At 40.3% G+C, this 15,166-nt stretch overlaps 1 protein-coding gene across 2 annotated transcripts in view; it reads left to right on the top strand.

The window, feature by feature from the left end:
* Positions 1-15,166, top strand: part of RCOR1 (REST corepressor 1) — a 157,178-nt gene that overhangs the window by 124,624 nt on the left and 17,388 nt on the right. For both annotated transcript variants that reach the window (XM_042445729.1, XM_042445730.1), the window contains exon 7: positions 217-295. In XM_042445729.1, coding sequence (XP_042301663.1) covers positions 217-295 — 79 coding nt within the window. The remainder of the gene's footprint in view (positions 1-216; positions 296-15,166) is intronic.

Raw genomic sequence — 15,166 nt, forward strand, 5'->3', positions numbered from 1 at the left:
TTTCTTTGAATGATCTTAATAATATCCTATCTTTGATTCATTATCCTATTTTTGTGGTGTAATCTGTAATAATGGAAAACTGTCTCCTCCCCTTCTCCCCTATTCATTTTGCCTTCTTTCCCCTGTGTGTGTGTATGTGTGTAGACTGTATGTATATGATGATTTTTCAACTGCTAATATATAAATAATGGGGCCTTTCCTTCTTTATTTTTCTAGTGAGGATGAAATAGAAGAAGCAAATGGAGCCAACCCTATCGATATAGAAGTTGAACAAAACAAGGAAAGCAAAAAAGAGGTATTTCCCTAATGATGGTTTAATACAATAATATATAACACACAAAAACAAAATGAAACAAAGAACATGGCCAGTTTATTTTATGCTTGGCTTTGTGCCTTCTGTACCTGTTGCTTTATCATTCCTAAAACTATTTTAATATATTTAATATATTTTTACATATTTGGAATATATATCTTGAAGAAATAAAAGGATTTATGCATCCTAGGGACATTCAGACTCAACTCCTTGCTTGCTGTTTGTTGAATGATTCCACCTTTATGTATTCAAGGTATTGTTATCAAATCCCATTTTGATTCCATTTTAGAAACTCTACAATGTTTTAGGCATATAGCACTGGCTATCCTAGAAACCTTTAGGAATGGTGATTAACCTTCAGTTGGGTTGTGATCAGAGTGTCTGCCTCCAGTCCTCACAGTATTGTTTTGCTACTTTTTACTCACTTGTTTATTCCATGGAACGTATGTTATATATGTGATGTATAAAGGACAGTGTACACTTTATCTTGGGGCAAGGACCCTCTGCATTGTTTAGCAAGCAGATGTGGACCTCTAGCCACTTCCATGATTTTTTGATTTTTGTTGCCCATGCAACCTTTGCAGGGGTAGAAAATTGGCTCCTTGGACTGCCAGGTTTTCCTTCTTTGCCTTAAATTGTCTGTATGCTATCTTTAGTGTTTATGAAAAAGTGGAGAAAACACATTTTTAGGGCAGAGACCCAGAAGCCATTTTAAAGGATGGCATATTCCCATATGAACTGCCCAAGCTCTAAGATCTCTATCCCACCACCTTCACAGTCATGGCTGGTAGGAGCATGGGAGAAGTCCTTCTCTGTGGTTATTCCCACAGTTTGGAACATCCTCCTTAGGGAAGTTAGGATGGCTCCTCCTTGGTTTTCCTTTCTGTGACAGGTTAAGACCTTTCTTTTCTAGCAAACATTTGGAAAGTGATTTTAACAAAAGTGGTTTTTATGGTGCTGTACTGTTATTATTCTGTTTTAAAGCCATATTTTAAAGTAGTTTTAATTCTTTTATTCTTTTATACTATTTTAATCTTTTTGTAAGCCACCTTGAGCAGCATCCTGGGAGAAAGGCAGTATATAAATAAAGTGATGAATGGATGGATGATAGATTTTATAATAAACAAGAGCCATGCAGCATAGGGATCCTAGTACATAGAGTGGCATTAGAAACATATTTGTACTTGGCTCATAGCCAGTGCAGAGGAAAGTGTGAGCTGGGGTTTCGAAGGTGGTGCTGTGTTCACTGATCCTGCAGACAGCTCTACGGCATGTGATAAATCAGAACAGACCTGCTCTGGGTGACACTGTTAAAAGAAAACTGACTTTGGCTCTGCACGTAAGTGGGGCTGACACCTCTGTGTCCAGTGCAGCTTTGTTTGCAGACTCAGGATTCATGCTGACAGACTGGAGATTCGTATGAATGCATGCAGGCCTCCCTTGAGCCACGGCTGCAGATCTTGAGAAACTGAGCAAGCTGAATGCTGCCCATCAGCTATATATTGTAGCCTGCCAGGCGCTTGACAACTCTGCTATAGACTGGAAAACCAAGGGAGTTCTCAAACCCCTGTGAGTATTCCATTCAAAGCTGGCAGGCTGTGTTCAATCCAATGGGTTGCAAAGGTTGCATAGGCTTGTAATCACTGAGCTGTCTTGCCAGAGAATTTGCAAGATTATAAGTTAGCACCACCTCCCCAGCCCTGCTTTCAGATTGCTTATCAAGCTGTTGGATTTGCTGCACTAAGTACATTACAGTTTTACTTTATAGATGAAATGTATATTATGTGGAACAAGCAACTTGAGTTAAAGCAGCAAAACAATACTTGGTAATGGACACAGACGTCCAGATAACAGACCACAGATTTAGGAAATCCTTTAGCAAACAGGAACTTTAAAAAGTTGAAGTAAAATTTTGAGAACACGTGCATTGCAAATAGAACTTTTTCAGTTCCTTTGCAAATTGAAGGGTTTCAACAACAAATAACTGAACATGCATAAAGTTGGTGAAGCTTGGCTGCTTAATTACTTCATGCACGCAGCCCATGCAGAGGACAAAATATAGCAAACGATCCAGAAATTTCTTCTTGGATTACAAAATTTCATCAATGTTTGAATTATGGAAATGCTGAGGTTTATTAGATGAATGCCAGTGTATTTCAGAATTGCAAACATTAGATCCTTGAATCATCTAATTTCAAATTTCAGCAATGTGCATGATTAGTATGATACCTAACCATGGAATTTTCCATAACTATGTGGGTCACACTATACAGTTATAGCACTATGATCCCACTAACTGCCATGGGAATAGGGGTGTAGCTACAGGGGAGACAAAATGAGGGTCTCCAGTTGAAATAAGAAATCTACACGCACAGACAGACCCAGGAAATTTATTCTTTAGTCCCTACATTTCTGGCGTTGCAATAACTTAAAACTTTGGCCAAGCATTAATAATAAATAATAATAAAATTTTATTTGTGTTTCCCCGCCTCTCCCGATGGATTGAAGCGGGGTTACAGGCTACTAAAATCAGAATACATACAACAATCTTATAAAATAAGAAGAATAAATATAACATCAATAGCTTATCAAACAGACATCCAGGGGCAAGGGCAGAATATCGTTGTCAGACAGGCAGATGGTTATCACTCCTCGGGGGGGGGGAAGCTTGGTGAAAGAGCACGGTTTTAAGTCTCTTTTTAAATGTTTCGAAGGGGGTCATGAGACGGAGCTCGTCAGGAAGACTATTCCACAACCTTGGGGCCATTATTGTAAAGGCCTTTTGATATGAGGAAACATATTTGGAAGATGCTGTTTCCAATAAATTCTTACCAGATGTTCTAAATGTGCAGGGCGGATCATATGGGGAGATGTGGTCCCTCAAGTAACTCAGGCCTAAGCCATGTAGGGCTTTATAGGTGATAACCAACACCTTGTATTGTGCCTGGAAGCGAATGGGCAGCCAGTGAAGATCTTTCAACTTAGGTGTTATATGGTCAAACCTAGATGCACCGGTGACCAATATGGCTGCCATATTTTGTACTAGCTGAAGCTTCCAGACTTGGTACAAGGGTAGCCCCATGTTGAGCGCATTACAGAAATCTAGACGACAGGTTACCAGAGCATGTACCACTGTTTTCAAGGTACCTTTGGCCCAGGTAGGGTTGCAGTTGGCGTATCAACTGAAGTTGATAGCAAGTACTTCTGGCCGTCGCATCTACTTGAGATGTCAACTGCAGGGACGAGTCCAGAAGTACTCCTAAACTGCAAACTTTGTTCTTTAGGGGAAGTGTGACCCCGTCCAGGAAAGGTTGATAAATTTCCTTCCCCGGACCTGGGGAACCTATCACCAGTACTTCCGTTTTCTCTGGATTCAGTCTGAGTTTGTTTTCCCTCATCCAGCCCATTACCGACTCCAGACAGGCATTCAGGGGAGAGACGCCATCCTTAGTCACTGCATCAATCGGAGACACAGAGAAGACACATTTAGAAATATAGTTTAGGCCTCCAAAGAATTTTGCCTTCTTTACAACATTCTGATGTTACTTGAGTATATATGCCCCAGTTTCATCTCTGAAATGTTGGATGGTATGCAGATAAAATTACCAAGATTATGTGACCATAGAAAATACAGGTTATCCAGAATGCCAAAATATTCCCAAACCCAGTTGTGCACATTGGTGGCTATGATAGTGACGATTTTGTTTTCTGATGGTTAGTGTACACAACTTTGTTTCATACACAAAATTATTAAAAATATTGTGTATACATTTACTTCCAGGCTATGCATATCAGGTGCATATGAAGCATAAATGAATTTCATGTTTACACCTGGGTTCCATCTCTAAGATATCGCATTATGTATATGCAAATATTTCAAAAAATGGAAAACTCAGAAATCCCAAACACTTCTGATTCCAAGCATTTTGGGTAAGACTCAGTCTTATAAGAATTCTAAATTTGAACAATTTTCTGTGTCTCACTTTCTGCAGTGCTAGAAATTTAGGACTTGAAGGAAATTTTAATTTGTAGGGGCATAATTCTTTAGGGGCAGTGGTATCATTTTGCTTTCTCTGCAGGTACACCTTTCCATGGGAACATCCAATGGAATTCTCAACTTGTAGTTGAGAAAGGGATACTTAGAAGCCTCGGCTAGAGAGCACTAGTGCATCTGAATTCTACCAGTCCAGGATTTCATAGAATACACCTATGGCAGTTAATGGGGAATCACAGCACTGTAATTGTGTAGCATGAAATCTCCTCACAACCATGCAAATACTGTCAGACTTGGCTAATCATTCCATCTCTGCCTAAACTGTCTCACAGTTTTGTTGTTTGGATTAACTGGGGATGTGGAAAGCCATATGTATTCCCTCAAGTTCCTTAGAGAAAAGTCAGGATATTATTGTACTAAATAAATTGGTAGGACGTCCTCGGTTTTTGATAGACTCCTAATTAATTCTGAATTCTGGAAACAACTCTGCTTCATGTGCCCTTGATTTCCTTTTTTTTTTTTTTTTGACAGAATTAATTCATAATTGCTTGCAATTAGTTTTAATTCTTAAGCGACAGGTGGCTGAATTTATCTGATATATCTAATGAAGCACCTCTGGAGGAAGCTTCCACATGGGAGTTGGCTGTGACACTGAGTGGTAATTAAGAAAAAAATTAGTCCAGATCAAATTCAGTTAAACTCCCTGTCTTCCAAATCCACTAGTTCAGGAAGTATAGGTGTCAACTCTGTTCTCACATCCACTCTGAGAACAATGTTCCAGGGGACAATAACAGCACTCACAGTATCACAGGTGCATGTACTTGCTCTTCCTTCAATGTGATATATGCTGTCCTATGCTAGCAATGCCCTTTTACACTGTGCTTTGACAAACTGAACAAGGAAATTACAAAGGAAAATTACAAAGAGAAACAACTAAATTGAATTATTCACAAATTCCAATCAATCAGCAGACGTGTTCATGGCACACTACATGTATTAATACAAGAGCCCTCATTACTGCCCATTATTTCTTTCTAACATGAACACTAACTGACCACTGTAAAGTTTTGTAAGATTGCTATTACTGTATATACTCATGTATAAATTTAGAAATTTAGGTTAAAAAATTGACCCAAAAAACCCCCTGAATTGATTTATCCACAGGTCAGTGTAAGTACTGTATTTTAACTTTCTCATATGTATGTATGTGCATATCTGTGTGTGTGTGTGTGCGCGCGCGCGTGCGTGCGTGCGCACATGGCGAAAGCCAAGACTTTAATCTGCCCTGGAAGCACCGACCCCCTTCTAATCCATCCAGTCTTTAGTATGAACATTGTTTTCCTTTGCTTCGTCCTTTACATCCTTCATTAAATGCCCCTAAATTTTACCCTTGACCTATCTACGGGTCATATCAAAATCCATAATTTTGGACCCCAAACCTGCCCTCAACCTATATATGAGTTCAACTTACAGTCTAGTGTATATGGTACATTATCCTGCCCCTTGAAAATTAAGGGCAAAATGTAAAATTTCATTTTAAAAATGGAAAACATTCACTTTTAAAATGAACGTTCTCCCTAATTAGTCAGACAATTAATATTATAACATCACCTTTTATACATTGGCAAATATTTATTTATTTATTTATTTATTTATTTATTGGATTTACAGTGGTACCTCGGGATACGAAATACCCAGGTTACGAAATTTCCGGGATACGAAAAAATCCCATTGGAAATAATTGTTCCGGGTTACGAATTTATTTCGGGTTACGAAAAAAATTTTTGGTGCTTTTCGGCGCTTTTTCGCACGAAACGCGGCTTTTCCCCATTAGCGCCTATGGCAATTCGGCTTACGAAGGCTTTTCGGGTTACGAAAGCGGCCGCGGAACGAATTAATTTCGTAACCCGAGGGAGCAGTGTATATCCTGCATTTCTCCCAAAATAGGATTCTGTCAATGAGATTTATCAAAAAATTCTTGGAATAGATGCCTGAAGAATAACTTTAAGCCTTTGACAGATTCAAGAAAGAGTGATTTTGAGGTCCCAGATTTGAAGTTATATTTTGAAACAACATCTTTAGTTTGGTTAAAAGAATGGATCATGCTCAGAAAACCAAATTTATTGAGTATAGAGAGACCCAACCTATGATTTGGCTGGCATGCCTAATTCTGGTATAATAAATTGAAAGCCCATGCTGCATTTAACAATCATCTTGTCAGAAGAACATTAATAAAAGTGTGGTTCAAATACAAATTAAGATTATGTCCCAAAATTTGCACTTTAGTTCTCTCCAGTAGAAGCAGTGTGTTATAAAGGAGCCACTAGGAAAAATAACTGGTTAACCTGTGCCAATTTTATTAGTAAAACAAAAAGAAGAGTATAATACAAAAAGTAAGGAGTAATTGCAATAAGAGGGTAATAAGATACAGGGTTTTTTTTCATATCTACAGATCTTTGAAAAGCTTAAAGTACTGTAGATAAAGACTTTGTTTGGAGAACTGGCATCTAGTTGTGAAAATGTATTACAGTCGAACCTTGCCTTATGTGGGGGATCCGTTCCCCCCCCCCCCCCCGGTGTAAGGTGAATTCCACCTATGCTTCAGCCCCATTCATCCAAATGGGATACGTCGCCCCTTGCGCCCTATGCGCTCCCATGCAACTTGAGCACATAAGCTCAAAGCTGCGTATAGTGCAGCCGCGTATAACGTGGGCGCACTGTATTTATCATTGAGGGACAGAATAGTAGGTGAACAAGTGGAAAACTGCATGGTAAAATGATCCAGTAATGTAGGACAGCACTACATATGGCACAATGGGAAAATGTGTGGAAAGGGTGTCTCAAATACTCAGTTATATTTTATGTTTAAAAAGAAGAGCTTTTTAAAATGATGTACCAATAGCACTTATCTCCAGTGAAATTGCCCTAAATATATAAAGGGACCAATGACAACTGTTGGAAATGTAATAAAGAAGCAGGATAATTTTCCCATATTGTTTAAGAAACAGACTTTCAGAAGGTCCTATGGTAAAGGATTCTGGGTTTGTGGTCTAAAAGTTCCAGAGGACCAAATGTTTTCCATCTTTGTTTTAAACAGGGTTTTCAATCACTTTTTGAAACCCTGGAGAACTTTTGCCAGTCAGTATAGACAAGATTGAGCTAGATGGAACAGAGGGTGGAAAAAGTTATTAATTTTTGGGTTTACAGCCTCAGAATTCCTCAGGCTGTGGCCCAAAAAAGTAACATTTCCAAGTACTGACCCAGAGCCAACCACAGTTTTGCAGAGGGGTGTGAAAGCGGGGGGGGGCATGTTATGTGGTTCTTTAGACCAGTGCTGTGAGTTCTTTATAAAAGAAGGTGCACTCTGTTATAATCATATTTATTTGGCCTCGTTTTCTGGCACCACCAAGGCTACGGATGTCTTGGCTGGCTGCATCTTTTAGGATAGGTGGGTAATTAGTTGAAGTTCTGAAACCTTTCTGACAGGCTTTGCTGATGACAAATGTCGGCTGTGGTTGTGCCTGATCCCCCAAAGCCTTTGATTGCCATTAGGCTCCCCGCCGTGCAGCCAAGAACAGTGGATGTAGCCGTGCATGGTGAAAGTCAAAGTTAATTTGTATCTGCTGTGCTTTCCAAAAGGAAACAGATGGTTGCAATGTTTGAGTTCAGGTCTCCTTTGCAACCAAAGCAGCGTGCATTGGATTGCACACCCTTGTTTTTCACACTCCAGTAGATCTAATCTATGGCATCAGTTTACCTCTACCCACCTCATCTCCCACAGTCCCCACGGCAAATTTGGTCATTTTGTAGGCAACCTCTGATTTTTGTGTCTGCTTGTATATCTGCCTGCCTATGTGCATTCCTAGGTAATAAACAGGGTAGAAGCCAGCTGTTTGGCAGCAGGCTTGTATCTGAAAACTAGGTCTTTGTGAGGCACCTGCAACATTAGTGTAGAGAGGGGCATGCCTTCAGATAGAGAAGCAGCAGAAGGGAGGCACCTAATGCTTCTACTGTTTGCTGCTTTTTCTTCACCTTTCCTCTCCACAATGGGTTTCTGGATGTGATGAGAGGAGTTGCAGGGAGGAAGTCAGCAAGGGAGGGGTTAAGCACCTTTCCCCACCTCCTGCTTGTCTATTTCAGATCTTCTGCATTTGTCCAGGGCACTTTTCACACTGCACAGTTATAGCACTTTGATGCCACCAATACTTAAACCTTTTTTCACCATCAGCACACAGTAGGATTACTTTTAAACTGTGATCCTACTGTGGGTTCTAGTTACTCTAACAGTCGGGCTAGGCCACTGAAGATACGCTTTAGAGCCCAGATGGACTCTCATTCAGGATCGGGAAGGGCGGTTTTCCTGTCTCTGGGACCTTCTGAAAAAGTGCAAAGCAGTGAGGAAAGTAAAAGTCCACTTCTCATGAAATCCTAGGGGCCATTCACACTATGGAAATTAACCATTTTGGAACTGGCTTATTTCCATGATGTTCACACTCGTCCCAACCACAATCAATGAAGTTTGTGGGTTAAGCCCACTTAAACTGGTGCATTTGACACTGGACCCCTTCATGGTTTTTTTTATAAAGAGCCGCAATGATCTACATCTTACGTAGTGTCAGTACACTACTTAATCTGTTCAGATCGCACTGTATTGTTCCTGGAAATGGAGACATCTCCATTTTTAATCAATACTGTGGCAAATGTGAACGGCAACAGGGTTAAAATGGCATGGAGAGATTTGATCTCGGTAAATGTAGTTGGAACATCGAGCTGATTATGGATTGGCTCGGAAATAGCAATCTTTTCATTCAAAAAGTAAGTGTGAATGACCCCCTAAAGTTGGAAGATATCCCAAGGACCATTCAGTCCAACCCCCTGCCATGCAGGAATGCAAAATCAAAGTACTCTTGACAGATGACTATCCAGCATCTGTTTAAAAAACTCCAAAGAAGGAGATGCCTCAACACACTGAGGGAGTTTGTTCCACTGTTGAACAGCTCATTTTAAAAGTATCTCACTTCTTCAATGCTTGAAATTTGGGGAATGAACAAACATTTCATTTGGGGGTCAGATTTTTTTTTTGGGGGGGGGGGGAGGAAATGCCCTCATTTTCCCCCTTTGCTCATTGCTACATCTCTGGTCCAGAGCACCACTTGGACCACCCTAGCTTTTAGAGCTTAGCTGTGGGCTTTAAACCCATCTGTATCACTACTGGCTGGATTATTGAGCAATAAGGACACTTTCCTTTTGGAATTGTAGCTCTGGCTTTACTTGGGTTAACTTGGCCAGCTTTTAATCACTGCCATGCTGATCTGCCAGTTTACTAAAGGATGACAATTCTAAATATAAGAATAAAGATTCAAGATGGCAACCAGAATTGCCATCACTCTGTGCATAGCTGACGCAATCCAAAATTATCCTGTGAGATTAATCTATAAGAGGATATACAATATTTTATCCTTCCCTGTCATCTTTTTCTTGGAGTGACATAATCATGTTTCTCTCTCTCTCTCTCTCACTCACTCACCCTATTTTAATTAAAAATTTGATGAACCCAGACTTCATCACTTTATCATTTGGTTAAATGGTGTTAAAAATTAATATGATGATGAGGACAGTTTTTAAAGGTCTCACACACCATGTTTGTGTCACAGTTGGTGCTTTAAAAGCATGTTAACTAAGAACATTCTCTGCCCTTTCTCCTCATTGTTTATCTATTCTTGCATTCTTTCATGCATGCATCTCATCATTGCTTAGAAAAATATCTGCTTCATCCTTCAAATCACTTTTGAAGCAATGTTAATCTTGGTTGCATGTCCTGAGGATTGTACTCCAAAATGTATTAGTGGAATGTTTTAAGAATTGGTTCCTTACAAATTCCAGTACAAAATGACTTGATTTGCAAAAACTCTGGAGTGGGTGGGAGAGTGCAATAGTGTCTTGAACTACAACTTCATAAAGCCCCAAGCCAGCATAGCCAAAAGAGTATTTCTCTACAGTGTGCATCTGCACTCTTGGGTTGAAATGCAGCTATCTGTCTGATTTCACACTTCTTGAATTTTGCAATGCAGTTTTTAGCTTTAAAAACGTATAGTGCATATTAAAAATGCATAATTTTTAGGATGTAATGTTTAGAGATGCATATTTTGTGAGACAAATGTTTTCTAGAATTCTTATTTTATGCATTTTCTAGCAGAATCATATATATTTTATGCCACTGCTACATTGACAGAGACCAGCACACCACCCTAGTAATAGTCCATTCATTGAAGGGAGATTTCCAGATGCCCACAGTTGTTGGCTTGTGCTTGCCAGCTAGCTATCAGATATGGTGGCCATTCTCTCCCTACTTCCCTGTGTCTGATCGGTTGCAGAGAGGACTTATGTGGAGGTGTATGTAGGTGAGCAGTAGGGTATTTCTCTCATTTGTACTGGTATGTGCAGAAGCTAAAGGTAGCGTGCATCTGTCTCATAGCTCAGAAGGCACACCTGCTTTTTATCTGCTCCAAACGTGGTGCCAATTTGCATTGATAAGAACTGATTCGAACCAATTAAGTTATCAATTAATTTATAAATTTTCTGATGAAAAGAGTAATTAAATATATTTTTTAATTGATTGACTTAACTGGACTTTCAGCATTTGCTTAATTCCAGAATTAAATTATTAATTAAGTTGTTAATTAATTAAACATGGGACTGTGCCAAAAAATGAACAAATTTTGCATTGACCAGCTTTTTTTTAAAAAAAATAAATACATGCAGATGGCTATAGAAATCTTTTGTTTATTTTTCTTAATAAATAGAGAACACAGAGGTGAAGCCGATTGGCACAATACGCCGACTTGGGGCGGTGTGAGGGCATGGCGTTTAGATGACGCATGCCCTGATGCCACCCCCAGGCTGGCGTCACACCATCTGCTGCCCAGATGCCAGGCAGTGTTACAGCACTCTGGCAGTGTGATGTTTATGTGCCACACAACATAGGAGTGCTGAAAGGCCAGTGCAGTGGTGGAAAAGCCACTCTTTTTCCAGTGCAAAAGGAGCAGCATTTTGCCACTTCTTTTTGTGCCAGAAAAGAGTGAGATCGGGGCCGTGGCATGCTGATTTGGCACTCAATGGAACAGCGTTAAGCTGTCCCTATACGGCTATCTGTTTTGGCCCATAGTTAATTCCAAGTGTAAAATATATTAAAAGGACTAGTAGGAAGGGCAGCGGAGAAGAGGGCTGGCCTTCTTTGCAATTAGGTGGCCCTTCACTTTTCTGCACTAGAAATCTGAAGGCCTGCAAAAAAATGGGGAGAAAGTTTTTTTCCCCATTTTTCTAAAGCCCCTTTTTCTCTGGAAATTTTTTTGGAAAAACTGGATTCTGGATTATTTCCTTTTAGAATGATGAATAAAATGTTTTAAACAGGCAGTGCTTCTATTTACTATTCCCAAATCATTTCTGAAAACAATGAATGAGGATACCATTAATTTATTTAACTATAGTATCAGATCATTGCAATTCCTTTTCTCAGTTCTTTCTATGGGAATTATATCTGTCCCATGTCAATCAGTCTTTATGGACCCAGCTTGACACACGACAACTTAAAACCATATAAAATAGAAATGTTACATAAAGATACAAATAATTTACATAAAAAATCAGGTTGAGTTACAACACTGGAATTATTAATTATAGATCTAGGGTATATTGCCATAGTCAGACCCCTTTTTGATAATTCATTCTCTCATTGGCTAGAAATAAAATTTTGCATCAGACAGGGTAATGTTTGTACATTTGTCTTCCAGCCACATTTTGATAAACATTTCAGAATGGCCCAGTTTGCAGCCCAATAAGGAGGAAGTCAGCTGGTTACAGCTCTGGTAATAAAAGACACATAAGAACAAAATGTGTGATATCACACATCTGCTTTATAAGAGCTTGACAGTATGGAGAACTAGTCAGGGCACAATTAATTTATCTGTTGACAGTTTCCACTTCTTTTTGTTGTTGTTGTTGTCTGTCCCTCATTAAGTGGCAAAACAAAAGGTCTCTTATAGTTCAGCACCTTGTAAATATAAAATGTAATTATTATTATTATTATTATTATTATTATTTATATAGCGCTGTAGATTTGCACAGCACTGTACATAAAAACAAAAAATATAAAAGAGTAAACCTGCCTATGGTGTACAATCTAAGAAATGATAGGATAATACAAATAAAACACATAGCAATACAGGAAATGGTTCAATAAAACAGGCAACAAAAAGAACATCAAATAGCAAGTGACAATCACGCAATGTCTGGGAACGCTTCTCTGAACAAGATGGTCTTCAACTCCTTTTTGAAGCTGGTTAAAGAAGTGATGGCTCTTGCTCATGGGGGAAGAAGGTTCCAGGAGTGAAGGGCAGCGAGTGAAAAGGGGCGAATCTGAGATGGGGCAGAGGAAATCTTGGGCTGGGACAGCAGACCTTGACTACCAGAACGGAGGGCCCTAGTGGGAAGGTGAGAAGAAATAAGGTCTGACAAGTAAGGAGGGGCCAGCCCATGGAGGGCTTTAAACATTGCCAGCAGGAGCTTGTACTGAATACGGAAAGGGAGGTGGAGCCAGTGAAGGGGTGCCAACACAGGAGAGATGTGGTCAGAGCGGTGGGCGGATGTGATAATGCGTGCAGCTGAATGCTGGACAGAGATTAAAGGACGGAGGTGAGAAAGAGGAAGCCCAGACAGGAGGATGTTACAGTAATCAAGTCGTGAGATCACTAGGGCATGGACCAGAGTCTTGGCAGTAGAGGCGGAGAGATATGGTCGGATTTTGGCAATGTTGTATAAAAAGAATCTACAAGCCTTGGCTGTGGTCTGGATCTGAGGGATACACGACAGAGAAGAATCAAAGATAAAACCAAGACTGCGGGCTTGCTGGACTGGTTGAATAGAAATGCTGTCCACAGAGCCAGAAAAGGAGTGTTGAAGGGTGGGCTTAGGAGGAAAGACAAGAAGCTCCGTCTTGGACATGCTGAGCTTCAAACGCCGATGACGCATCCACTGCAAGACAGCTGTGAGACAAGACGAAACTTGCTGTTCAAGTCTTGGAGAAAGGTCAGGGGTGGAAAGATACAACTGGGTGTCATCGGCATACAGATGGTAGGAAAAACCAAAAGAGCTAATGAGTTTACCTAAGAACAGTGTGTAGAGAGAAAACAGAAGGGGACCCAGAACAGAGCCCTGGGGAACTCCAACAGATAAGGGAACAGAGGATGAAGTCTGACTACCTGTGACACTACAAAAGATCTGTCTGACAAATAAGATCTAAACCAGTCGAGAACAGAGTCTGAGAACACAAGGTCAGAGAGTATATCAACTAGAAGGCTGTGATAAATGGTGTCAAAGACTGCAGACAAATCAAGAAGGATGAGAACAGAGTAAAGGCCATTAGCCTTGGCCCGTAAAAGGTCATTCGAGATCTTAGTGAGAGCTGTCTCTCTAGAATGCCGTGGGTGGAAACCAGACTGAAAGGGATCGAGAATGGAGTTGGCTTCAAGAAACTCAAGACAGTGAGAATAAACAACCCGTTCCAAGACCTTAGAAAGAAAGGGAAGAAGAGAAATCGGACGATAGCTAGACAAAGAGGAAGGGTCAAGAGAAGGTTTTTTCAGAATTGGGGAAATGAGAGCATGTTTAAAGTCCAAGGGGAAGGAGACTGTAGAGAGAGAGAGAGATTGAAGATATGGAGAAGCGAGGGCAGAAGAGAGGGAGCTATGGAAATTAGAAGACGAGTAGGAATTGGATCAAGAGAACTAGTTGCAGGTTTGAAAGAGTTCAGAAGCGTAGAGAGTTCATCCAGAGAAGCAGGAGGAAACACAGAAAATTTTTTAGGCGAGGGCAATAGAAGATTATGAGCAGAAGAAGAATCGGGAGGGACTGTCTCCGAGCGAATGGTGGTAATCTTTGAGATGAAGTAATTAGCGAAGTCATTGGGGGAGAATGATGAAGAGACAGGAGGAGAGGGAGGTTTAAGCAAAGTGTTGAAGGTGGAGAACAGACGCTGTGGGCACCTCTCATTGGCGGAGATCAATGATTTGTAATAAGTTTGTTTTGCTATAGACAGGGCACATGAGAAGGAGGAAAGAACAAATGAATGTAATGAATAAAGTCAGCCCACTGTTTGGACTTTCTCCAAAGACGTTCGGCTGCTCTAGAGCAGGACCGGAGAAACTTAATGAGGGGGGTAAGCCAGGGCTGAGGCCTAGTCCTAGAGGAAGAAGTGCTTACAGAGACAGGGGCAAATAGTAAATTCGATTTATAATTATATTCTGAATAACCTCTGAATCCCAGTCCTGGGAAAAGAGCGGGATACAAACAAACAAACCTGCAAGTCATTTCATAGTTTTGGTAACCATAAGCTGAATCTGGAGTGTGGTGGAGTCTCCTTATTTGGAGATTTTTAAACAGAGCCTGGCTGGCCATCCATTGGGATTGTGTATTCCTGCATGGCAAGGGGTTGGACGTTGTGGTCTCTTCCAACTCTATGATTCTGTTGTTGTTAATGTATCAAACACAGAAAACATTACGTCAAATGAAATTACAGTTCACCTTTTCTTTATGTGGGGGAACACACATTTTGGGGTTGGTGATTGGAGGCTTTTTAAAGCCGAAATTCAGAGAAATTAAAAATGCAAGTGTTTATTATGTTCCAGTCCATGCCTTTATATAGGAGGTGCAAGTCATAATTTTTGGCACTGGAATTCATGATGACTGAATTTCTTAAGCATTCATAATGCAGGCCACCTGGCTATTAGCCACTAGAGTCAGTTACCTTTCCTACCAAGGCAGGGCAGCCAGTCATCTGAAGTGTATTGTCTGCTTAAGGGATT

The sequence above is a fragment of the Sceloporus undulatus genome, chromosome 1, assembly GCF_019175285.1.
Source record: "Sceloporus undulatus isolate JIND9_A2432 ecotype Alabama chromosome 1, SceUnd_v1.1, whole genome shotgun sequence".
In the NCBI taxonomy this organism is placed as follows: Eukaryota; Metazoa; Chordata; class Lepidosauria; order Squamata; family Phrynosomatidae; genus Sceloporus; species Sceloporus undulatus.